At 42.6% G+C, this 27,060-nt stretch overlaps 1 protein-coding gene across 2 annotated transcripts in view; it reads right to left on the bottom strand.

Moving 5' to 3' along the window:
• SLC66A2 (solute carrier family 66 member 2) overlaps positions 1-27,060 on the bottom strand; it is a 66,429-nt gene that overhangs the window by 3,679 nt on the left and 35,690 nt on the right. For both annotated transcript variants that reach the window (XM_036406187.2, XM_036406193.2), the window contains one exon: positions 19,425-19,641. In XM_036406187.2, coding sequence (XP_036262080.1) covers positions 19,425-19,641 — 217 coding nt within the window. The remainder of the gene's footprint in view (positions 1-19,424; positions 19,642-27,060) is intronic.

Here is a 27,060-nt window from a genome sequence, read left to right as displayed (position 1 = left end):
CAGCAGGGCAGGATTTAATGTTCATTTTTCAAACTCAGGCAGGAGCTCACAGGATTTGTGTTTTGGGCACAAGCACATAATGTCATTGCAAGCCAAATGCTGCAGCCCATTCTTTCCCCACATGGGAAGGGTGGACAAAAGCATCAGTTTGTACAGCCCCATCACACCACAGAAACAGGAGCCTTTTGTAACTTGGGTCATGTGGCCCAGAGCACAAAACAGGTCTACAATCAGGACCTTCCACAGAATCTATGTGGAACTGCAAGCAAGGATATGGGGTTAAGTGAGCAGTCATTCCCCACCCAAGGTCATTCTAAAAATGTAAATTAAAAAATCAGAAAAAAACTGCTGAACTCTACACGTCATTTGTGCTTGGTGCAAACAGCCTGCACCACCTGCCCTGTGCATGTTCCCAGTCACACCAAATCACCTTACCTCACACTTACAGGATGTTTATAGATGCAGGTGGTGGTCAAGGAAGGATTGAGATTTTAATTAGGAAAGCAATAAACTCTGAGGGTAATAAAACTGGCATCTTGCTTGCTGTCAGTCAGTATTTCTCCTCCTTTGATTTTAAGTGTATTAGTGTTTGCTGGGCAACTGACCACAATTTAATTGTGAATCTCTCCTGGCATGGCTAGGCACCCTCACTAAAAACACATGCTCAACCAGGCTGATCAAACTAACTGCTCACTGTTGACAGAAGGGCAATTCAGAGATACCACGAGATAGCTGAATAGGAATTTAACAAACATCCTTAATACAAAGGATATTTGTCACCGATTCCCAATGGAGAAAGCCAGCGGGTTTTTTTTGAGCAGTTAACCTCCTCAAAGAAAGAATAGTCAATCACTGAGGAAAACTTAAGGACACCTGCAGTTCAGCAGCACCAGAGGAGCCAAGCAGACCTCTAACTGTGTCATGTGCTGTGCCAGGCTTGCCAAAGCAAGTTTTGCTAGGAAGCAAGTTTGCTAGGAAGCCACCTGTGAACTCAATATTCTGCAACACCAGCTGGAAAACTGGTGCATGTTGTGATAGCCTCTGCACGTTCCAGAGCCCACACTCCAGCTCGTACATCTTACTCTCAAGGACATCATCATCATGCCTGGAGTTCTCACTAGGACATGACAACGCTCCACACACATGAAAATCTCAACTTGTCCTTGACAAAAATGATCTTAAAAATGATACAGGTAGTTTAAAGAGCTAATGCCACTGGTCTGTGTATCAAAAAACATACATACTTTTCTGTCCAGCTTGGACAAAGAACCAGAGACAACCTGCAAATCACCAAGGTACAACGAAAATAAAACACAGAAAATGCTTGATATCTCACAACACTCAGTCCTGCAGCTGCACCAAGGTATTCTCAGGGCTAATGCAAAGTAGTGACTGTGGAGTGCTGGTTGCCCTCCCAGAGGAGAGGCTGAGTCTGGACAAAAGAAGCACATCCAGCAGGGACCAAAAGGTGCATGGGATAATCACAAAGAGCTCAGCAAGAAAATGGGAACAGTGTCATGCAAGAGGAGAGAAAAGGCAATGAAGTGCCATAGAGGAAAGCAAAGGAGACAGGAGAGGAGCCAAGAGGTTGGTCCTTGATGAGAAGAGGATAGAAAAAAGAGACTGGAACAGAACAGGGAATTATAGGAATGGAAGAGAAATGGAAACTTGGTACACAATTCCTTGAAAATGACCTGAATTTGGGGTAGACAGTTTGTATGGCAAGATTTTGGTAGCAGGGGCCAGGGAGGCAGGCTACAAAGTGACTTCTGTGAGAAGCTGCCAGAATCTTTCCCTACGTCCAAGAGAGCTGATGCCAGCTGGCTCCAAGATGCACCTGCCACTGGCAAAGTCTGGGCCCATCAGTGACAGTGGTAGCACTTCTGGGATAACTTATTTAAGAAAGGGGAAAAAACTGCTGCACTACCGAGCAGCCAGTTGAGAGGAGTGAGAACATGTGAGTGGAACAGCCCTGCAGACCCCAAGGTCAGTGCAGAAGGAGGGGGAGGTGATGCCCCAGGCACTGGAACAGAGATTCCCCTGCAGTGAAGACCACGGTGAAGCAGCTGTGCCCCTGCAGCCCACGGGGGTCCATGGGGGGAGCACAGATCCACCTGTAGTATTTGAAGGAATCCACCCTGGAGAAGGTGGATGCCCAAAGGAGGTTGTGACTCCATGGGAAGCCTGTGCTGGAGCAGGTCCCTGAGAGGTCCATGGAGAGTGCAGCCCACAGCAGCAAAGCTGGAGCAGCTTTCTGTCAGGACTTGTGACCCCTGAAACAATGGATGGAGCAATCTATCCCTGAAGGACGGCACCCCATGGAAAGGACACATCGGGACCTACCCTGGAGCAGTTCATGAGGAACTGCATACCAAGGGAAGGACCCACACTGAAGAAGTCCATGAAGCACTGTCTCCCTGGCAGGAACCCCAAATGGAGTAGGGAAAGAGCATGAAGAGGACAGAGCAGCAAAAACATGTGATTAATTGACCACAACCCCCATCCCCTGTCCCTCTGTGCCATTTGTAGGGAGAATGTAGAGAAGATAAAATAAAATTGAGCTTGGGAAGAAGGGAGAGGTCCGGGGAAGCTGTTTTAAGATTTGGGTTTATTTCTCATTATCGTACTCTGATTTTGATTGGCAATAAATTAAATTAATTTCCTTGAGTGGAGTCTGTTTTACCTGTGATGGTAACTGGTGAGTGATCTCCCTGTCCTTATCTCGACCCATGAGCCTTCTGTTGTACTTTTCTCTCCCCATGTCCAGCCAAGGAGCAGGAGCAGTATGAGTGGTAAGCACTTGGCATTAGCCAACATCAATCCACCATGAGGGTAAAGCTAGGGAATGAGCAAAGAGGGGTGTGCTGGCCCAGGACCCTCACCTCACCACTCCAAGCCCCCTGGAATGCCCCAAGCACTCTCTCCAAGTCAGTACATGTCTCACTCCTCCAGTGCCCACTCCAAGGAGAGGAAAAGCTACGACTGCGTTGGCTCTCTCCCATCTCAACCAGCACCCGTCTGCACACACAGCCTCTGTGTGGCACCTTGGGAGAAACAGAGCTGGCCCTGCCCCCACTACATCACAGGCCTGAGATGGGCTAGATGAAGCTTACACCATCAACACAACTTCTGTCAAGTCCTAGTTTCCAGATTCTCAGTGCAATAGTAACAGTCCTCCTCCTCCCAGTTTGGGATTTGCTCTGTCCTTGCTGCATATGCAGATGTCACTTGCAATGATGCAGCGGTGGGTGTAGGACTATGAGGGATGCATGGCATGGATACACTGTCACTGTTCTCATACCTTCCAGCTAGCGTGTCACTTCAGGATGCCACATTGTACAGAAAAGCCAGTTTTTGTCTGCAGCTTCTCAACTTTACCCAGTCACCTGGTGAAGAGAGGTAATTCTTATATTTGATCTTACTTTTGGGGTAGACAAGAAAGACACCATTCTAGCTCAGGCAGATAGCTGCCCCTTACCTGCCCCGGTGGAGAAAAGAGCAGTGTCTGCAAAAAAGGAAGCATTTTACTGCCCAGAAGAAATGGGAATTTTCATTTGGTTGTGGAGAAGAAAGAGCAAAAAGGGGAGAGCACACCAAAGCCCTTGCTTCACTGCTCTACTGTAACCCCCGTATTTGCTGAGAACCATTTGCAAACAGAACCATTAGTTTGGAAAAGACCTTTAAGATTACTGAGTTCAACCATTAACCTAAACTCACCCAACCATGTCAAGTCTACCTCTAAACCATGCCCCTAAGTGGTACATCTGCACATATTTAAAATATCTCCATATTAAGGTGGATGTCAACCAGCACCCCCAGGTCCTTTTCTGCTGAGGACCTCTCCAGCCACTCTTTCCCAAGCCTGTAGCTTGGGCTTGTTGCAACCCAAGTGCAGGATCCGCCATTTGGTCTTGGTGATGCTCCTATAACCATCCTCAGCCCATGGATCTGCACCTTTGCCATGTGCCAGGTGTTGTGGGCTGCTAGATCATAGACTGGTGCACCAGAGACTGACCCCTGGCTTCACAGGGCAAGAGAAAATGCTGCACTGCTAATGCAGAGGAGGCTTTGCTACAACAGGCAGTCAGGGCCCACCACTAATGCTATCTGAGACTGGACGGCACGGCACAAAGGGGCTGCGTGCAGCAAAAATTTCCCAGACTCTCTCAGAATGACCAACTTCACACTCTATCTTCCTGCTATCTGCAAAGTCACGCAAACCAAGCTGTTCTGTGCAGCAATGGCTACAAAGCAAAGCAGGACTTAGGAGTAAGTATTTCTTTCCTGAAACAGTCCAAAGCTAAGCTGGGGAGAGGTGGAAGGCAGGAAATGCTCACCTTGTCGATATGGAGGATACGCTCTAAGAGGACAGCACAACTGCTCTTAGCACAAATGAGCAAGCAGGTTGGGGGTGAGCACTGCCAGAGAGCAACCTGGGGATGCAGAAATAAGCAAATGGCAGCATATGTCTGTGTGACAACAGAGATGCCAACTGGAGAGGCAGGAACTGTGCTCAAATAGCTGGTATTGCCAGAGGCTGAGGCAGACTTGCGGTAAAAATAGCACTTCCCAGTAATGTACATCAGCACCGCAGTATCCAATGACAACAAACCTCCTAAAAAGCAAGTGTCTTCCTCACAGCTGAGCTCAATAGAAGGAGTTGTTAATGTAGTAACAGCCAGAGCCAAGTCTGCATAAGTTGCAAATGACCACAAAAAGGAAAAGCTGGTATTTTTTCAACTTTTTTTAAAAGCTGAAAGGGCATTTATTTATTTTGTTGCTGGAATTAATGCTCAGAGAGACACCAACCCTTCTGATCAGACACTAGATTAGGGGTGGGTTGCTAAATGATGGTTTTTAATATGGTAATATGAAAATGCCCTATAGTGCTGCTGTTCTCTACCACTGACAGCAGATTTCATAAATATGCTGTACCCGTCTTCATTTGCTAAATAAATAAATTACATGCTTGAAAACAGCATTCACTTTTCTCATGGAATAACTTCTTTCATTCAGGTTCCCTGTATATTGTATATTAATCACGAAGTGACAGCAACTAGAGGTAACAGCAGCTATCAGTAACATGGCATCTGCAGTCAGCCAACAAATCTTAATTTTTACAGAATTATTTCTGGAATTATTTAGATGTAGAAAGAGTTACATTCAAAACAGTAAAAAAATCCCAAACCATATTCTCTTTCTGTGTAACTATACTAGAGAATGAGTACTTTCCAAAACAATTATATCTCAAAACAATTATTTCTATATATTCAGGTGCAATCTTCCTTATCCAGGACTAATACTATTCTAATCAAAACTTTTCAGCATCTTCACTCCTTCTGCACAAAACCTCACTGCAACCAGAGTCTCAAGTCTCTGATTTTCCCTTAGAGTCTTTGCACACTCTGCTCAACATTAGTCACTCGTGGACCATTACATCTTTCTTCTTCCTTCATCTGAAAGAACAAAAACTACCAAAAAGAAGAATCTTGTAAAAGAATATGAGATGTGAAGTCCCCTCTTCCACTTCCCTGGTGAACCAGTCTGTCTTAAGACTGTTGCCACCCTCTGTCCAAACAGCAGCAGGGCTGCAGAGCAGCAGTTTGCAGAACACGGGCTGGGACTGAGCACAAAACATGCAGAAGGAAAAAGACACAGCAGTCCTCTCTTCCTGTTTGCACTGCAGATTTTCTCACACTGATGCTATGACTCTGCATGTTTGTAGCTTAACACACAAACCCAAAAATACCCTGCACGTTGGAAGACACTGAGAGAATCAGACATTAGACGGTCACTTCCATTGAAAAATCCTGTAGTGGTTTGAGCAGACATTTCAGCACAAATAGCAACAGGAGGAACGTGTTGCCCTGATGTAATTACATCCTGCTACAGTCAAAAACTTAGGGCTAGCTGTGCTCAGACACTTGATGAACTCAAAACTTCTAAGTTTTGTTTGATAAGAGAAAGAAAGAATATAATTTATTTACCTTTACCCATGTAAAGAAGAGAATTAGACTGGACTCTGTTCAAGAATCAGTGGAAGTTGTCCACAACTTCCACACATCCCGGCCCCCCATCATGGAAAACTTCCCCATATCTTGGCCGTGACACAGGTTTTGCCAAATCAGAAAATCTGATTAGACTGCCACAGTTTCAGATTTCACATTTCTTCATATATTAGCACTTGACTTTCATACATGTTAAAACACAGTGACAAATCTTTGAATGATTGGATACAAAAGCAGAATAAAATAATTTAAAAGTTGATAATATAGTATTTAGTTCAGGAATAAAGTCCACACAAAAGCAGCCTATCAGTGAGTATTTTCAACACCGCATTTGGTTTTGGGAAATGAGGAAGAAGGTACAGAAGGTATCTCTCCAGCAACCTTTTAAGCTGCTACCTCCCACAAGCCATTTGCACAGGAATGTCTGGAAGAGAAAGCAGATTCAGTTATAACATCCTGACTTTGGAAAACTTTCAGTTCCCATTTGCAGCTCCAAAATAGTCTACTTAGAAAAGATAGCAAGCATCCCTAACACTGCACTTCAATCAGAGGCTGGCCTGCCTACAGCAGTGAAACACAGACCAGAAAACATGAAACACCAATGCCATGTTATTTTTAACACTGCACAAAACGAACAAAAATTAATAAATAGAGCATTTGTTTCTAACAAAATGCCATATGGCTTAACAAAAAAAGGAATCCTCCTCATGCTAACCAATTTGCTTAGCCTGCCAAAAACTATTAAAAGGAAAAGAAGAAAAAGAAAACACACAGATCAGATATCCAAAGCGTCTGAAGTTTGAAAACATGGAAACTAAGTGTGCATACCCTAAGACAGGTCCTTCTGTGTGAACAAGCAAAGATCTTGTTTTAAATATTGCACAGCCAGCTGGGAATCCAAGCATGAAACTCGTCACCAGTCCTACGTGCCCTGCTTGGTGTGGGTGCCTTACCTCACTTCTCAACAATTCCTCTGAGGCTGGAGCAGCACTGACCATCTCCAGAGAAAGACATTTGTCCAGCCCCACAACACAAGCAGGAGTTAAGAGGAGCTTCCAGCAAGAGAGATCCACCTCTGTAACCAAGCTGAAGCAGTTGAGTCAAAGCCATATCGAGAAGCAATTGATATCACAGTCAGCTGCAATCTAAGAGCAAATTATCTAAAATTTTCTGTGATTTTCAGGGACTGTACTCATCAATGAGAAAAGATGAAATGCAGGATTTCACTCTGAAACACCATCAGGCAAACAATCCCAAAAAGGTGCATCTAAGCAAAAGTTTCACAAAAAAAAACCCCCAGGGTAAATGGGCATTTGTCAATTTTTTTTTATTAGTATCTATTTTCTAACCACTCAAGTATGGCAGTGTCAGGCATTTTGATCCCATGCAGCATATCCACTCAAAATCCAGTATTTGTTAGAACATGTCTGTGAAAGGGTAGTCAAAAGGAAACCACAGGACATGCCAGACAGGGCTGGTAGATAGTCCAAGATCACTAATATGGCCTCCAACTATGCCAAGCAGCTATGCCTAAAGTTCAGTCTGTAGGGGTCCAGAGACTGGTAACCCTTAACAGCTACAAAGTACTTCTAGTACTCTACAACTTGCACTGCAGAAAGAAGGGCAGCAGGTCTTAAACAGCACAAAAACCTCCAAGTTCTATGAAGCAGGTGTGAAAATAAATCTCTTCTGTGGATCAGAGGAGAGATTTGAGCCACAATTCACACCAGTGCCCTTTCTGCAGGAGACACAGATGGATGCCAGCTAGACTGCAAAGCTCAGGTCTGCTTAGACATGTGGTATGAACACAGATTAGACAGGCTCTGTTTCTGCTGCTGGTGAACTGGGAAGCTTGAGACCTGCTGCCATGGCAGGGACTAGATTTTCTCTGGTGCCAGGGCAGAAAATCACATCCTGCACCTCTTGCAGTAACCACAGTCAGCTGCCAGCACACATAGTAGTGTCAGTGTAATGAGAATGGTGCAGAGCACACCTAAGTTACACCATTCTTCAAGATCTCACTCGTGAAGGTGTTCTCGAGGACCTGTCCCTGCTTCCCTGTCTCTCACCTCCTACTCACAGCACTGCAATTGGTGGAGCTGCAGGAACAGCTGCTGGCTCATGCTGCTCTAGATGCTCTCCTGCAGCCCATCTTCTCTCCAGCTACTTGACACAGCCCACCCTGGGGCCCCACATCATGCACTGAAAGGTGGGTGATAAAAGGACTTGCTGCCATACAGGGCACAGGGACACAAATCCCAGGAAGCAGCACTCTTTCCCAAGGCTCGTTTCCCTGCAGGGTGAGTTGGCCAGCCACTTCCCAGCAGTTGCAGCCTGCCCACTGCCACATCACTGCTATGTCCTGCAAGGCCAACGCCAAGAAGTATCAACATAATGTCCCTGTGCAACACCATTCAGTGCATTTCCTGGTCTAGTTCTAAATAACTTGGGACAAATTCAATTTGAAAGGTAATCAAAAGACACGAGGGAACAGAGGTTTGCTTCAGCACAGCTGTGTATCCCAAGGCTCAAAGTAATGCTTTTAAATCTTCCTTTCTTCCTGACCTAGACAACCAAGAGATCATCAGACTCTTCATTCAAGTTGAGGTAATCTGCATACATTTTCCCTTCATCTTCATATGGTAACAATTACATAGCTTGAGCACACTTCTAGTTTTTACTTCAAGAACTGCAATTACATCTTTGGTCAACATACACAAAGTAACAGTTCCAGCTCCAGTGCTTTCCTTTTTCTAGGTGATTGGAGTCACTTGTCTTCAAAGCCAGCATCCACAAGGACAAAATCTAATGATGTTGCAGTCATTACTTTTCATGAATAATCACATCCTTCAGTTAGTAAAAATGCTTCTCACATTCTAGGAAAACACTGGGGAAATTAAAACCCCAAACACACTAGAAGGTAAAATAAGAGTGATTACTTAGGGACAAAGTCCAGATTACTGTCTGGAAAGGAATTACAGATATTTGCAAGAAAAAAGCTTGCATTCTCCTCCAAAACATCTTAGCACCATAAGGAAATATTGGCAGACCTGGCAGTGTTCGGTTAATGGTTGGACTCAGCAATTTTAGAAGTTTCTTTCAACCTTATTGATTCTATGAAATAACCCCTTGCAAATTCTATATGAAGGTATGTCACCACCTAATTCTTCAACTGAAATTCCAGGTTTCTCCATTTCTTTCCACATGCTCAAGTGCTCACCGAGGTGCAGCAGTGAAGTTACTGGTGACAGTGACACACCATACACCTCTGTGCTGCTTCTTAAAGCAAAGCCAAGTGAGAAGGCTGTGTTTGTCAGCAGGTGCCACCACAAACCAACCCCTTCTAAGCCACTTTCCACATAGCCACTGACCCACAGTGGCTGCAGGGCTTTGAAGCCCTACTGTAGGCAGAATTGAACGCTGCAGGGAGGACATAAAAGCATCATGATCACATCCCAGTAGCATGAAACAAATCTTAAAATTTCAGCCCCAATGGGGTTTTTGCAGTTCAACAAGGATAGACATCCCCTAGTCTATCTTCATTCCTAAACTCTTGCCATTTGCTGCTTTGTACACTATGAATACTGTCTTGGGAAATTCTCTAATACAAGACTTAGTATCTGACAGGACAAGACTTCCACAACTACCCTGAAAGCTTGCCTGACAATGCCAGGACATCTGGCTAGGCATGTAATTCCCTGACCTGATATAGACATTTATCATTCTTAGCCATCCTTGCCAGAACAAATTAAAACCCTACCTCTTTTGGCCTTGTTGAAACAGGTTTTTCTGATAGCAAGATTTTTTGTCTTTCTACATTCCACTCAAGAATACTATGAGCACTTCCTCCCCATCTCAGTTTTTGGGCTCATCATTCAGTATGTCATTCTCTGCACTTCCCACTCTTCTTCTGTTTGCTTGTCCCTCTGTGTCTGAGGAGTAGGGGACCAAATAAACCATTACAGGTCAAAGCTGAAACAGAAAATCTCTGCAGTCAACCCACTGGAATCTGCCTGACGCCCATTCTCTACCCAGTTCTTCATCGTAGTCTTTCTGGACCACCCTGCAAAGTTATTTCCTGTGCTAAGGTTCTTTTATCTCTTTTTTCTGCTGTTCTGGCTCATCTGTTAACTACTTAAATTACTCACCTCTCTGCTGACTTTACAGATCTTCAACACAGTCAATATTACGATTATGGCTGTTTACATTCTTAAATCTCAACCTACATGTCTTCAAACTCAAATCTCTGTTTACTTCCCTTCTGTATTTCTAATCCCACTCAGTCCTACTGCACTGCACCTCTGCAACCACTTACATGCAGTTAACTTAACCCACTTACACAATTGCTGTGGTGAATTCTAACAAAACAATACAGGTGCTGGAATGTCAAGAACTGAGGCACTTCTGTTCCTGAATTTGTTAGGTAACAGAGGAAGACAACATTTTTAGAAAACTTTCATCTCTCAGGTATCTTCATGACAGGCTCTATTCCCATTTTTGTGCCTTGACCTGACCTTATTTATGCAAAATAGCTTGCATGACACTTCCTTGCTAGAGGAAGATGGAGCACCTAAACTTAATGGAATGGTTTTGTAACAGTAGTACAATAAATTTTCTCTTGTAATTCAAATTCTCAGGGCACAGAGAAAGGCACCTATGGAGACAGCACTCATTAAACATGCCAGCAGAGCTTTATTCCTATTACTGTACAGAGGCCTTGAACTATTTGTAAAAGATGAATGCATTTGGTTTGAAGTCATTTGCTTTGATTTTACTTTTTGAACAGAGGGGATGAAGTGCCAGGGGAAGAGAAATGAGAAGAGTTCAATATGTGCAAGAACTTTAGCAGCCCACACTGTGCTACAACCTTAGAGATGCTGAAGATAAGTGGATACTGCTGCTCACACTGTCAGAAGTGCTGGGAGGTTGAGGGAAGGAAGGTCTCCCTCCTGGATTTTTCCACGTTTCTTCCTTCAGTTCCTGAAAATCTCAGATGTGTTGAGTGTACAGGGCAAAAAGAATTGTGTTTGGAACACATACTGTGCTGCTGCAGGTCTTGAGAGAACAGCTCTGGGGAGATACAGCAGGCGAGCACAGAGGTGACTGCAGTGCTGACCCAGCACAGCAACCCACAGGCCACAGACCTGCAGAGAATCAAGCAGAAAGTGAAGGCCCTTGAACCTGGGGCATCAATCACAGGTCTGCCCCAAGTGAAAAGAGAGTTTGAGAAGAGGAGAGAATCCACTTAACTCCTAGGATCAGAATAAAATAGTTTCAGCCCACCTGTTCACATGCTGACAGGACTCTGCCCTCATCCTGAGTGCACTGAGACCAAGCCTGTTTATTTTCCTGATGTAGTAATACTTTCAAGGGAGAAGAAATTAGAAATCTTCTGAGAACTACAGACTACTTTCTTTAATCTCTTAGCCTTAAAACAGGCAGATTTGGGAAGGGAATCTGATGTTCCTGTTGCCCATTGGAACTACAAATGAGAAGGTTAAGAGAGAAGACAAGCTATTTGTAGTAAGCCTTACAAAAACCTCGTCCATCCATTCATGAAAACTGTTCGCTGACTATTATGCCAACCTGGATGTGTTTGCAAAGTCCAGAAATTAAAAACCTTGGAATATTTTACATAAAAGCCACGATAAAGGACAATAGCCACCAGCTGATCAGTGCCAGGAACAGAAGAGGAAATGTCAGCAAAGCAACACAATCCAACAAGTAAAACTTGCCCAGAAAACTACGAATGCTGGCTGGAGCTACAGAGGCAATGACAACAATTGTAGGTCCATAAAGAAAACCAAGGATCTGAGTAAAGAAGACCATTTAGGAAGACAAAAGAATACAATCACAGAACTACGGTAAATTATATGTATAGTTTAAAATAGGCAATTTGTAAGCACAGTGACAGTTCTGATTAACTTAGTGCAATAGGAAAGGCAGCAAAAATAAGGAATGAGCTATACAACCCTAAATACAAACCACTTTTAAGTAGAGCTAATAATTTTACATTTACTTGATGTAGTTCTGGCTCATGCTTAAGACCTTGATTTCTGTATTTGCTAGGGCCCCGTATTTAACTTTTAAGTCCTAACTAGTCCCTCAAGAACTACTTCCTCTTTCATAACTTAGTCTCTATGACTGTCTGCACAATGCTTCATGCAACAAAAACCTGCTTCTTAGTTGGGTCAGATGATTTGAATCCACAAAACTTTATTGGGAGTTCTTTGTTTCTTTGAACTAAACGGCCTTCACCTCCCATACCCCTCTTCCACGTTCTCTGCTTTGTCTGTTTAATATATATAAAGCAGCTGCTATTTTAAGAATAACAGAAGACACTGCTTAACCAGCACCTGGAGGGTACAATGCCAAAGCCTGTGGGAAACAGTTCTCTCTCTATTTGGCATCTTCCTTGGTGTTAGTTCTGGACTGGGCACAATTTACTCCTAACTCAGGTCTCTGCTGTACTGGTCAGTGTCTGCTTTGTGTATGTGGCATACTCAGGAAAGGAAATCTTTCACATAGGCATCCATTATCCCTACTCCTATTTCTTTGATTTTGCTCTCATCCATGCAATATCTGACAGGGAGAAAAAGGAGCTGAAGAGAAAAAAAAACACAACATTCAATATAGCCATTGCCTGCATCACTCTCTTTTAACTTCCCTCCTTTTTAGCACTTTTTAAGTTCTTTTCCAGTTAATTTCTCTCACTCCTTTACTGAGCCTGCCCAAAAAAGCACAGATATGTAACAAAGTTGCCCTAACAGATGTGAATTCCCTTTAAAATGGAACTAAATTTATGCTGAAGAAGCTAATACACAGTTGGTGCCTGAGCAGAAACATCCACAGGTCTCTACTTCCCTCTAGCATAGGGTTTTGTTTTCTTTTAAATAGCATAAAGGAAGTAATTCAAAAGTTACTCCAAAGGAAGTAACTTACTGAAGCTGTTTTACTTATTCACAAATAAAAAAAATTCTCTTAGGCTAAAAAATCCCAAGAAACCACAGGAGTAACATTTTTAGAGCACTTGCCCAATCTCCTTAAATCTAAAATCTCACTAAGGGAGGTGGCCAGACATTGGTTAGCAAGTCCTGAATAAAGCCTTCAGTTGCTCCATCACAGCAACTGGTTAATACAATACAGGCAGAAAAAATATAGCAGCTTTCATTACTTCACAGCTTTTGAATAAACCCAGGATTTGTCTCTGGGACAAACACTGGTCTCAGAATTCAAAAGTTTCTCCTGAAAAATGATATAAAGAGCTGCATGTCTCATAAAGGAAAAAGCTATAGAGCAGTATTCAATAAAAGCAACCAACAATAAAATTTATCTTTCTAAGAAATACTGTCTTCTTTTTAATATTATCTATAGAGGCAAAAAGTAAATAATGTATAATGTATTAAATAATGTATTAAATACATATACATATTAGAATAATTTAATAGAATTTATTTCTTTCATACATCTTTATACCACACTCATTTCACTGAATACATTTCAGACAAACACTTGCTCATAACTAGCTCACAGCTGCAGCACACCTTATAAAACATTTCTGAATGAAAAAGCTTTTTATAACTTGCAGCTTTTGACTCCAGCAGCTTCTGAGACAATAAACGCCAATTATTTCTCCATCAGTGATTTGCACTTTTTAAAACAGGATAATCACTGTGACTGACCCAGCACTGCCACAGGAGGGACTAAATTAATATTTTTCTTTCATACCACAATAACCCAACTGAATGAAATCCTGAGATTATCCTCATTCAGCCTTTTCAGCCTGGATTTCCCAAGACAGTCTCCTATCAATACATAAGCAGAGTCACTGATTGTGTTGGCTGTCTCCAAGCAGTGAAATTCTGTGTCCCCGACCCGATGTCAGCCAAACACAACAGTCAAAGCTGTGCAGAAAGGAGGTTCCTTCCAAGCAGACTGAAAGCTGGCCATGAGCAAGAAGACAGACCTGGGAAATTGCTTGCAGAGGGACGACACAGGTTTTCCCTGGTTGTGTCCTTCTGACCCTGCAGCTGCACGTGCAGCCCTGAGCCCGGCACAGCAAGGGCCATCCCATGCCCAGGATGCAGCCAGGGAAGAGACAACACTGCATATCAGGACACCAACTACTGCTGCAAAAATACCTTGCTTTATTGAACCCACACGTTTCCAAGCTAACAACTGATGGGCACATTTGGGTATCCAATGGACTGTGGCTTCTGAGATTTCAAGATATATTGCCCAGCTCTGTCCTACTGCCAGACCTCCTTCTTGGACCTGGGAAGACTGTGCCATGCAGCAGCTCTGACTAAAAGAAACTGCTTCTCCATGGGGTTTGAGGAGCAGCTGGCAGTAAAAAAGAGTTACTGCCAGGTGATTTTGAGAAGCCTTTGCAAAAAACTTTTGATGAAGGGCATTTACTTTTTTCTGGAGCAGGGCAGCAGACAGGAATGCAATACTGTCCTGGAGCAAATCAACCTTCATGCAGTCCCAAGGTTAACACGGTCCTTGGGTAGGACCATAGACCTACCACTTGGCCACAGACTGTACAGATGAACACCCTTGTCCTGGTTTAGGGCAAATTTGGGAGAAAACCTCTGAAGGGGTTTTCTCTGGAGAGCAAATTCAAGTGGCCCCTCCCCCACCGGGTTTGGGAAAAGATTTCCTTGGAGAAAAGTGGAAAAAACCTGTTTATTTAACAGGCAAAGCATTCATCAGCACAAAAAAATTGAACAATATTAAACCGTAGAACCTCCTGCTGCTCTAAAGGAGGTGACAAACTCAGAAAGTCCCCTCCCTGGGTTGCAGCTCGCAGTCTCTTATCAGTCCCTCCAGCACTGGAAATGCCACAGCCCAGGCCCAGCCTGGTGGGCCACAGGTGCGAGCTGCTGGTGGCTCCTCTGGGTGTTCAGTCCAGAGCAGGTTTAAACAGAAACCAAAGAAAATGACAAACCACAGTCCAGGGAACTTCTCTGCCTCAGCTAGCTAAAACTAACTAAAAGCAAAGGAGAGCTCTGTCCCGCTGTCTGTCCATGCTGCAGGCAACACAGTCCAGCACCAGGATGCAGGGGAGCAAGTGCAGTTTCTGATAAACTCTGTGCTTCTTCTCTCCCTCACTTCCAGTCTTAAAGGTGCAAAACTTATTTCTAAACAGACAAATGGGGATACAAGCATCATGAAGTCACCCCAGGACAACCCTCCATCCTCCTCCTTTGGTAGAGGGAGGTTAGATGGGATTATGAGGAGAGCATAATAACAGCAGTGCCTCCCCTCAGAGGCTCTCCCCACACCTGCACAAAAGCACACAGTGCCCCCCTAGAGCAACTCCACAAAAGCTGCTGTCCACACAAGGATGTGATTCTCCCAATGCACTGACCTCTGCGTGCAGCAGTGCTGCTGCCAGATCCAGAGCCAACCTTCCTACCCTTTCCACTGCCTCCTGTTGAACACCACCATTTCTCATGAATGCAGTTTATTAGAAAGAGAAAGTGAGTGAGAGGCAACTACCCTAGAAGGAGTGGGGACTCAATGATAAATGACAGAGTAAGTTCCTGTCTGTATGTTTCTTGTCCCAAAACAAAAGCAGTTAATAAAACAAGGAGCATCAGATCCCAACTGTAGTATTCAGCAGCTCTGACTCCTAACAGGTGGTAGAGGAGAGGTGTTCTGGATGTCAAATCTTGAAATATTTTACCACATAATATAAAGCAAATTTACAAGTGATGAACAATCTTTTAAAGTCATAGTGCCTTTTTTTCTCAATTACTCTAAAGCTCTTCAACTTTGAGACAGCTTTTGTCCTTTTTCTAACATAATCGCTTATAATTCTAATCCACCCCAATAATTAATCAAATTACTCTTTTACTAGGTCACCTGACAGAACTAGTTTAGTTCTTGAAAAGAATGGAGATTAAGTGAATATTTCTTTGATAGGTAGTAACACAATTCATTACAAAGCACTTCTGTCAAGTTTAGTGCCATAATTTATATAACTACTACTGTACTATTTAGGTTTGCAACCATTCAAAAGTACTTAAATACTTAAACAGAGCTCCAAGTTTCCATAAAGTACTCATTCCAAAAGTAACCAGGTGAATTGTCAAAGAGAACATGATGAAAATTTCTGTTGCTTTGACTAGTTGTTTACTTAATCATAGGAAAATTTCCACCCATCAACCATCAGACCACAAGGACATATTACACTATCTTCACTCCACAAAAGCTGTTACTCAGCATGCATCTCCTTTCTATTTTTATTGTTTCCATTTCTTTCCAACTTCACCTTTGGTCTCTGCTCTGTCAGAAGAGAGGAGGAAGCTACAGGACCTAGTAGTAATAATCCTACAAAAAGAACGAAAATGAGAGAGGAAGGGGAAAATGAAAACTTAAAAATAAGATGTGAGGAGCTCTATCCAGCAGAACAGAGATATCAAAGAACCAGCAGACTCATTCTCAGGAGCACTACAAAGCACATAACTGTGATTCCTTCACTCCAGTCATGCTCTATTACAATAAACATAACTCCCTAAGCTGCAGATGCCCTCTGGACATTTACCTCAGACACAGAGGATATTTTCAGTAGGGGATTTTTTAGGCAGTAGCAAATGGAAATACAGGGTTGAGATGATAGGATCCTTTCCACAAGAGACTCCTAAAGGATATCCTGGCTGCCACTGCAGCCAGCTCTCCCATTTGGCTCTCTCATGGCCCCCGGTCTCCAATTTTGTTTATCAGGAAATGACTGCTACGTCAAGTATGAAACGTCCCCAACTTCTCACTTAAACAGATGTTACTGGGGCAGGAAGGGTTGTGGGTAGTGTGGCCTTTTTTCAGAAATAAGAGTATCAGAGGAGTCCAGCAGGATACTCCGATCAGTTGGGGCCACATACTGAGACCTTATTCTCCATTTCTTTTTCAAAAGTTAACCTTTATGAAAAGACTTGTTTGCAAAATAGAACTAATGGATCAGCTGCTCTGTCCCAGTTCAGAGACAGATGCATGTTACAGCTTTTCTAAGCCAAGCCATGAGGACCTGTGAACAACCACTTCTCTGGTAGTAGTGAAGGCTGTGATCTTTATCAGGGACACAGACTGCACTCCTGCACTGGGTGACAGAATTACTGTGGTTTAAGAAATTACCACCTCCAACCAGGATGTGATGACTGACCAGCAGGTCACTATATAGAACAGCTTTATTCATTGCTCTTCCCATTAAGCTTAAAGTCACAGAGACACTAGAAACTCATTTCTTTTTCTTTGCCACTGAGGCTTGCTAAAAGCATGGCTGGCAGCCAGCCATTTTGGCCTGGATCCCCAATGCAATTGCTTCCGACAGTGTAACCAACCACACACATGGTTATTTCTGCCCTGAGCTGTAAATAACTGCACAGAGCAGTGGGAATCAGCTAACCTGGGCATCAGCCAGCCCTCACCTGGTAAATACCCATGCAAGTAGGCTGGCTGCACTGTTACATGCTCCCTTCAGTATTCCTGTGACTGGGGTCTCTTCTTGATATGCTCTTAGAGAAGTGGGCACAGGAAGGGAAGTTCAGAGGAAGTATTTCCAACAGTTCCTTCAACAGAAGGCGATACACTGGGAGAAATCCCTCACTCTCACAGGAGGAACAGCCCAGTAATGCTTAGAAAACATGCAGTCAATTTAGGATTGCATGGTACTACAAAGTGTGTGTGGTACCTACAACATATATAAAACCACAATTTAACTTGATAAAAAGAAAGAGCACCAACATATGCACGAATATCCTCCCACTGCAGTACAACAGCAGAAAGTTGTACATTACTTCATCAGTGCCCAGACCCATCAATGTCCAATGCCACACAAAGTATTTCTTCAAGAGTGGAACCAGAGGGAGGAATGCATTCTGGAACTGTGGGCATAAGTGATAAGCGGCGTGGCTATGTTTGACCTGGTTCTGTTCCATGACAAGGAAACGTGAGCTTTTATGCTATTTTCTCTGGACTAAACACAGCACTCTTTCGTGAAGTAGTCTTAGATGAGAATTCTGCAATTCTGTGCTTAGCAGTTTACAAAGAACAAAGGTTTTTTAAATCCTTTTGCTAATAGCACATACAAGAAATAGCAAAACTGAAACTCACATCCCCAGGAAGGAGTTAAGGAAAAGCAAAACACAACCAGTGGCCATCATTAATACGGCATTATGATTCACAGATGAAAAATAGAAAAGGGAAAAAAAAAGTCAAACCAGAGCATAAAAACTGTTTAGCAGATAAGTTGCTTTCTGGATATCACAGGTACAGAATTTTCCAAGACAGTGAGTGTATGAAAAATACCCCAATATTTTGGAAGCAAATCCTGACTCATTCCATACAAAACGGGCTCCCAATCAGAAAATGCCTGAAGTATCAAAGCAAATTTCTGAACATTTCAACATTTCAAGTTAGAAAATATCTCAGAGTAGCTAGTATAAGCATGCTCAAGCCAAACAAGTAAAGCAAACAATGTGAACAGAGGACAGAATTGCTATCCTTTGGGGGTGGCATGGTTAATTGTCTTCACCAAAGTAAAAATTACCCCAGCAAATTTTAAAAGGAATGCAGAGAAGTCATAATGAAACACTGGAAGAGATGACAGTCACAAATGATCACAGCATTCTGTGAACTGAATTTGCTGCTGTATTGTTTCTACAGACCAGTGCACTGATGCACCACAGTGAACGTTTCCTCTCTCAAAAAGCTTCACAAGTTGCCTTTGTAATCTTAGTGTTACCATTTGAGTTATCCAATAAACAGTGTGAAAAAATAATCTGACTTAATGACTCAAGAGTGGGCACAAGATTAAAATTTTCTGTCCCACATTTTTACAGTCATGACTGTAAAAGTCACATTGGCACTTTTGCAAATGTCAGTTTCAAGCTCTGACACAAAAATAAGTACTGATGCCATTTGCTACAAATGTAGTAATGGATTATGAAGAAGTGATGAGCAGATATGTGAGGAAGAGCTAATTCTATGAGTTACACTGATAGTTATAGGCTGAAGGCTCAAAATATTTTCATCCTCTTTATTATTTTTGATATGCAAGATCTCTTTAGACCATTTCTAATTACCGGTGTAGCACAGCTTGAGTAGAACTGCAACACGTTGCTAATGGCAACAGCAGTGGTTTCACATGTTTATTTCACTAGAACAGGTTTCACCTTGGAACTCTCCAGCTGGACTTGGATAATGGGCAGACTTCAGAGGTGTCATAGGACTCCCACTGCCTTCAGCAGTGCTGCAGCAGCTCCTACTGACAGAAAAGTCTACTCCGATTGCCGCTGTGTTTTCAAGTAAAAATTGTAGAGATGACATTGCCCTTCCTGGAAAAGCATTCCCACACTGCAGAGACAACCCCCACGAAGGCACACACACGTGTTTGATGTAGGACAGGCACCGTACCTCATTCCTTCTGTCGATCTGTTCTGGTAGTTGCGGTACAGCTGGGGGACGCCCAGCATGGCCTCAGTGAACACTGCAAGGAAGCCCAGCGTTTCCACAAAGAGGGAGGAGTCCAGCCACAGGTAAGTGATGTAACCAGTCACACCAGTGAACGTGAGGACACATTGCACGTAGTCTGTAAATTTGCTCCAATGCCAAAAATAGTTCAAGTCAAAATCTGCAACAGAACGGGAATGCAAGAAGAATTAAATATGTTTTCCCAACCAACTCAAAGTTAATCAGGGTGGAATTGAGAACTGGGAAGCATGAGGGAACCACAGTTCTTGGCGGAAGGGGTTAGTAGAAAATGAGGGATAGGATTAAAAAAATTAAAACAAAACAACCAAACAAACACACTTGCAATCAACCCCACCGCACCTCCCCCCCACAAAAAAATCCCACAAAATGAAGAAAAATAAAAAATAATAGTCCTGATTTCAAAATAATTTTTTGGGGGATGGTCAATAAAGAAACAAGAAAACAAAGGTTTGCAAGCCAACAAAGTATTTAAAAAGATAACTTTTTAAAAGTAAGCATTTCAAAAATACCTTCCTATCAAACATGAAGGACTCTGGATACTGCTCTAGTGGAGCTGGCATAGGCAATGTTCCACAAAAACCTTCCAGTACTAATAACAGGCCCCAAGCACCACAGTGCAAGCATTCTTTCTCTTATGTCATTATCTCTGCCTTCCAATTGCCTCAATCCCAGCTGCTTAGAAGGTCACCTGAAGTCCACAGCCTGGTTCCCTGGTGCAGTGCAGCTGCCTGTGGGGAAGGGCAAGATGCCAGGGCACCTGCTATAGTTTTACTGAGACAGGTACAAGACTGAGGCAAGATTTTCCCTGGAAAAAAGACTCTCACAGACATCACCACTTTCACTTCTAGGACAAAACTTTGCTCTTGCCTTTGCCAGCACCAAGGAGTGCAGGTGTAGCACCCATTTCTGCATCCATCACAATGAAATGCTCAGCCACAGAACGCAATATCCCCTGTTGAGGGAAGGAGAGAAGGAACAAACCAACCATGGCATTTGCTTGGTACATTAACAGTATATCATTGGGAAATACCTAGCAGTCTTATTGATGAATAATAAAATACACAACCCCATAGCAATTGATTGTATAGCAATATAACAACTTCATTTTTAACAAAAATGCTACAATAACTGTTTGTTAGCAGGTGCTGTCCCTGCCTTCCTTTCATAGAAGCCTACTCACCTACTTCAGACCAACTGGACTCTCTGAACTACCAAGGTGAGGAACTACTGTTCTAACAGGGACGTTACAACCAGCCCGAAGCCGTGCAACACACAGCACATCGCTAGAAGATCTCCATGGCTGTCACTTCAGAAGTAGTTGAAAAAGCCACAGAAATAGTGCCACTGCTAACTCAAGCAAGGAAGACATCGACCTCCACTGACTAATACTAACAGAAAATTCAGTGAGATGGGAATATAGGCACTTGGCTGCCTCAGGATACATACACACACCAAGTAATAGTTTTATATTCTGCATCTCTTCATACCTTCGTATCAGTATCAGTTTGGCCCTCAGAGACACTTTATTAGCTATTCTCTTTTTAGTACTTGGCAAACCCTCACCTCAGGACATCTCCTGAGTGCACCCAGCTGAAGAATTTTATTTTGCCACCAAAGAGGAAGCCACAACTGGCCAGGAGCCATACCTAACCTGCATATTATCAGCCATTATCCAGGATTGAATAAAATGACCTGGGGCAAAACCACTGTCAATGTAAATGTTGACTTTCAGTATTTTAGGGTAGTGGCTCCTCAGCCTCAGAATTCAGAGACACAAGACTAAATAAAAGACCCAGTGCTGTCACAGCCCAAACCATGTGAGCCTTGTGCATTTCTGGAGCTTTGTGAAGGCTTTCGTTTTTGGAGATGAAGGGCCCATGGCCCTTCATTCATTAAACCTTCCTACCAGCTGTCACATCTGCCCTGCATACACTGTGTTTTTCCTCCTGCGTTCTCCACATGCTCAAAGATTCTTTTCAAAATACTCATCCCTGGACACCAAATCCTCATTTCTCCAGTTCATTTTCATAACAGAAACCAAAGAATAAAACTACATTGAAGGAACAGAAGTTTAGGAAGTTCATGAAACCAAAGTCAACATTCCCACAGCTATCATGAAGCAAGCTACAAAATCCATGGATCCATGCAAACACTTGAGCATAGATGAGAAAAACACTGTGTGAAACAGGATTTCAACTGAAGCAGGAGAAATAATTACTAGTACAGAGACCCTATTTTGCTCAAAACTATCATATGCTAGATAATCTCCATTTCACTGCAGTAGTTTATAAGTTCTGGTCTCTGCTATAAATTTTGCTTGGTAATATAGTTAAGAAAGAAAGGAAGAAGGGAAGAGAAGACAAAAGAGATAAGAGCAATCATAACCTTGGTAATAGTTTCACAGAAAAACATCTGAGTTACTGTAAAAACAACCCAATATATAATCACTAATTGCTCTACTTAACAGATGTATTCTCCAGATGCAGAAGTCTATTTTAGGACACTGCATTCAAAAAAAAAAAAAAGTAGAGAATGAAACACCTGACTTTCCATAAGGGTTGTAACTCCTTTAGCCCTTATTTAAACTGCTAAAATGTTTTGCCACATGATTTCTTATTTTTAACCAAGACTAAAGTTTACTTTCTTTGAATAATGGTTTCAAAAATTCAGAGGGAAAAAAGTCACACACCCATCACTTCAAGGTTTGGAAAGAAACTGTAACTGATTTTTCTAAGTGGCTCCCTTCTCGAGGGTGTGCAAACACATTAGTTTGCAATGGGAGAGATATTTTTTTAAAGAAAAAAAAGTTGATTCTGCTGAATACAGTGACAGGTGTGTGCAAAAGAAAAATCTTAAATGCTTTTTTAAAAAGTAGTTTTAAAAACAGAATAAAATTCATGTGTGTGCAAACCAGTCCTATTCCAAGAAGACAGGCAGAGAACAGCAATCCCTGTCCCAGACCATGTCATCTGATATGTATAACTGAACAAATTTATACATATGATTGCAAGCATTATTCATGTTTGAAGAAAAGTATGAATAATAAATATCATATTGGGATCTTTGCTCCCCCCATCATCTCTTTTCCTGAGAATGACAAACCAAGAAATCCCCTGTACCATCATTTATTTCTAGCAAACATCTTTAAACTGTCTAAGTTAAATGTGGATGCATATCTTTGTGCTCCCTGAAATGGGAAGGCACTGCCTGCACAGCTCACTGCATTCTGCCCAGTGAGAAATTCCTGACATGGGCTTGTAAGTACACTCAGCTGATGCAGCTCAAGCAGTAACTTCAGTCACTAACATCCTGTGTGGATCAGAATTAGCATTACTGTGGTGAAAGGTACTGCATTTTATTACCCATGGCTGAGCTCTTTAAACCACCTAGTGTATTGCATTTTAAGCACATTAATCCATTGATAGTTGAGAGATTTATGTTGGAAAATCCTATTAATGCTGGGGGAAGGAGCAGCTCAGTAGGTTTTTTGTGCACTGACTGGAGAGAACTCTACACAGCTTGAGGGTGAAGAAGGATGAGATTAAAAGAACTCCTCTGGGAGGCACTTTGCATGTCAGAGATGAAAAATGCAAAGCAGGCGAGAGACAGCATTGTAAATAACAATGGTTATTACCAGTCGGGCCAAAATGCAAGTAGTAAATTCAAGATTCTGGTGTGGGATAGATGCCAAGTGACACAAAGAAGAGTCCAGAGTATCAACTTTCAAGTGAGGATGACACAGAGGTCCAAACAGTTACATTATTTTTAGTCAAGAAACATTTTATACCAAGCCAGATACCAGGCAAGTTCCTTTTGGGAAAGTGAAACAAAGACTTTGACATCTTAAAAATTATTTACTGTAGCTCTCAATTTCTCTTACTAGTTGCAACTTATTTTGTGCCTTGACATAATTCTGTACCTACAACCTTGCACTACATTTACTTACACTTGTCCTTAGACATTTGACCCAGCTCCTCCATTTGGTTCCTAGTTTTGAAGTCAAGGAAAAGCTTACCATTTCCCCTGCCTGTCTTTGCAAGGTGGGAGAGTTTGCATTTGAGCCCTCTGTATAGCTTTGACAAGGAAATAAACTCTTTTCTTCTTACGAAGGTTGCTGGTTTTACCCTCTCTCCCACTTCTTACTGAGTGCCATTACATCACAGTCACTCACCCAAACTGCCTCCCATAACTAAACTCTTGACCTCTTGTATGAAAAGCACTGCTCACTAACTCCTAAGAGCATGCTGAGCAGTCTCCCCCCCCCCCCCCCCCCGAGTGCCCTTCTAAACAGATGACTCAGTAGTTAATCCTCCTACTCCTTGGTACACAGCTAATTCTTATGTTTTGTGAGACTGTGGTGCTGTTCAAAGCATATCAAATTTCCATCATCTGGCTGTCAACCACTGTGCCAGCCCACCTGACCTGTTCCTGCCACAAGATCAAAGGAATCCAGCCCGAGCTGTCAGATGTCCAACGCCTCCCTCAACAACACCGCAATCCAAAACCTGGCTTAGATGCTGTGAAAGAGCCTGATAACAGCAATATATCCAACCTGGAACAGTTACGAAATGCAGCCAAGGCTGGGAATTATTTCAGATTATTATCCATGCTCTGTTTCCTGTAAAATGTACGCACTTTGAAGATGCAGAAGCCACAACTTGCAACACTCTGTTCTGCCTGTGGGTCTCAGCCACCGGGCTACAGTACAACACTCTCCCCCTGGTTTGTTCTTCTGCTTCTCCCCAGAACTCATGGTCTCTGCTGTAAAAGAGGTTCAGCTCTGAGCTGCAAGCAAATATGCTGCTGCTCCTCATGCCAGCCTGGCTACAAGAGCAAGTCTTTAGGCAGCTGGAAGATGCAGACTTGTATCCCCAGGCTGACAAAAGAAACTATCTCAGACCTCTCACACTTCCAATGAGTGCTCTAAGCTATACACAGCTCCTGCATTCAGCAGTGGCTGAATAAAAATAAGTTTTGCCACATTCTCTAAAGAGGACTTGCAAGGCACCTGCCACAAGAGGTTGGGCCCAGGCAGCGGATTCTGAAAAGGAGACTTTTACACTTCCAGTTCTTCAGCTGCAGCAAATCCTCAGACATTTGCCTCAGGCATTATCTGTCTCCCTGGCAATCCTGATTTCAGCTACCTCATCTAAAAGCAGCAGGATTGCAGAGCAGCATGCTGGCTAGCACTCCTTACCTTGCTTATTCTGAGCAGCTCCCAGACAGAACCTGGGTTTCTCTGATGCTCTGTTCTTAAATTCCTGAGTACCCCACAGGGCACCCAGGAAATAACTGGGGTGATAAGGGCAGTAAGACTACACATGACTGCTACTGCGTGATCCAAAACTTTTTCTCTCTCTCATCATCCACATATCCAGCTAGGCACCCTTTCCTTCCAGAAAGAAGAAGGAAGAAAGGAAGCAGCACTACAGACAGACAGTGAGAACTGATACATTTAGATTTTCTTTCCTCCTTTTTTAAGAACTGACAGAAATGTGCAAATGCTGTCTGAAGCCAGCATTTCCACTCATTGGGACTGAGAAGGGACTTGTTATCTTTTACTCATGGTACAAAAGAGAAGAAAGAGAGCTTAGCATGAAAAACTTCTGGCTCTAATCCAAACCACTGTCTTTTTGAAAGGACACTGTCTATAAACAGACAATGCTCTTCATCTTCATTCCTTCAGGTCCAAAACCTAGGAACTTCTCAAACTGAGTTACTTTTAGGTATCTGCTCAGCCCTGTCAGCATCTCTCAAACATTCCCTTCTATCTGGTCTTCACAGTGACCCTGTACCTAAACATTGTCACTGTTTCCTCTCTAGCCAATGCAAGATTGGAGCAAAACATTCCAGAGGGTCTTGAACCTTTTCTGAAAATATCACCCCAGCCTATACTAAAAAAATTACTCCCTTCCAATGAAATCCATTTTTGACATCCCTTGGCTCATACAGTGCCTTCTGTTGGCCACATCTAGACTAATGTCAGTTCATTAAAGCCACTCCTCTTAGTATCTGACTCTGCATAAAGGGTCCTCTAGTCAACAGAAAGTAACCAGCAGATTTTCATGTGAGAGGGGGAAAATGTCAAATCCCAATCACATAGAAAAAGGCTGAAAGCCTGACCCACACAAACCTTGAAGATTCACACAAAGAACTTTTGTTTTTAAAAGCTTAGTGGAGCTTTCAGTACTTGATGGGGGAGAGAACACCTGAGATTAGAAGTTCAAGTGTTATGAAACTTCCTCTACATCAAAATTATCCCTATCTCCCCTCAGTCATCTTCTCTAGTTTGAAGGCAAGTACCTGCCTTAGTTTTCTTAGCCTTATTTTAGGTAGCTTCACAATCTTCTATGCTGGGTCTCTGTTTTGTCACATCAGGTTCATGGTTTTTCTCTCCTATCAGGATTATTACCCACTCTTCTTCCTCTTTCTCAAAAACACTACACATAAGTGGGCTGACATTTTTTCAGCGCTATCCTGCCCATCCAGGGCTTCTCGCTCATATTCCACACTGTTCCCCAGCACACACCTACAAGCATCGGTAACTGCTCTATCTTTGCCCTTTGGGTTCTGCAGGGTCCACTCTACCTCTTCACCAAAGGTAATTAGCACTTGCCGTTAAGAAAAACATGTGAGTTACAACTACTTCAAAAAAATCTGACACAAATGCACTAGTACATATGAAAAAGTCAAACAATACACACTCTATTTCTTAATACTTTGCCTTTCCCATTAATGTGGTATTTCCCTGATTTTACAGCCTTCAGTTTAAGGGAACCTTTGAATACCACTTAGCACAGTGGTCCTCACTGGAGATAATTAGCAATAACACCTATCTTGACTATTTTGTGACCCTTAAAGAGCAGCAATTTAAAAGTTACAATTTATTCTGAAAGTTTTGCCACTGCTGCTAACAACACAAATGACAATAGGAATGAAAAGCTAAATCAAAATATCCATACACTGGGCACCTTCTGTGCAGCTGACAGCCTTTGCTGTGCTATCTGCAGTATAATTTGCTTTGTACACAGCTTCAATTTATGGGAGTCTCACAGTGAAGAAAAAAAAAATTAGAGAAAAATGCAGCTACATAAACCCACAAAATTAGGTTGACCTTTACCTCATCCTTGAGAATTTCCACTGTCTTACAAAAGGATGCAGAATTGTTTACATTAGTTGTGCTGCACTGATACCAGCCCTGCCAACATTTTGTGTGTTTAAACCTAAATATGTCTGCGTACATACACGTACATGCCTCTTCCTCACAGCACTGCTGATATATAAGCATAAAAAAGAAAGCAAAATTATAAAAGCAAGCAGGGGAGAAGAAAGAATTTTTGTTCTAATACAGAGGAAGTTTTAGCAAGTATGGTATCTGAAGAAGGTTCCAGCTGTTGGGCTCAGAAATTGCTGGTGAATGCCAGCTGAGCTGGAAAATCCTCATGAAGCAGTACAGCTCAGCTCAGCCATCTCTGAACATCACTGCAGAATGAGTGTAACCAACCTGGGGGCAGCTAGAAGCAAACTCCTACCCCAATCCCTCCAACAAAAAGCGTGC

The sequence above is a fragment of the Molothrus ater genome, chromosome 1 (assembly GCF_012460135.2).
Source record: "Molothrus ater isolate BHLD 08-10-18 breed brown headed cowbird chromosome 1, BPBGC_Mater_1.1, whole genome shotgun sequence".
Classification (NCBI taxonomy): Eukaryota; Metazoa; Chordata; class Aves; order Passeriformes; family Icteridae; genus Molothrus; species Molothrus ater.
Note: the sequence above shows the minus strand (reverse complement) of the source record. Positions and strands in the feature narration are given on the sequence as shown.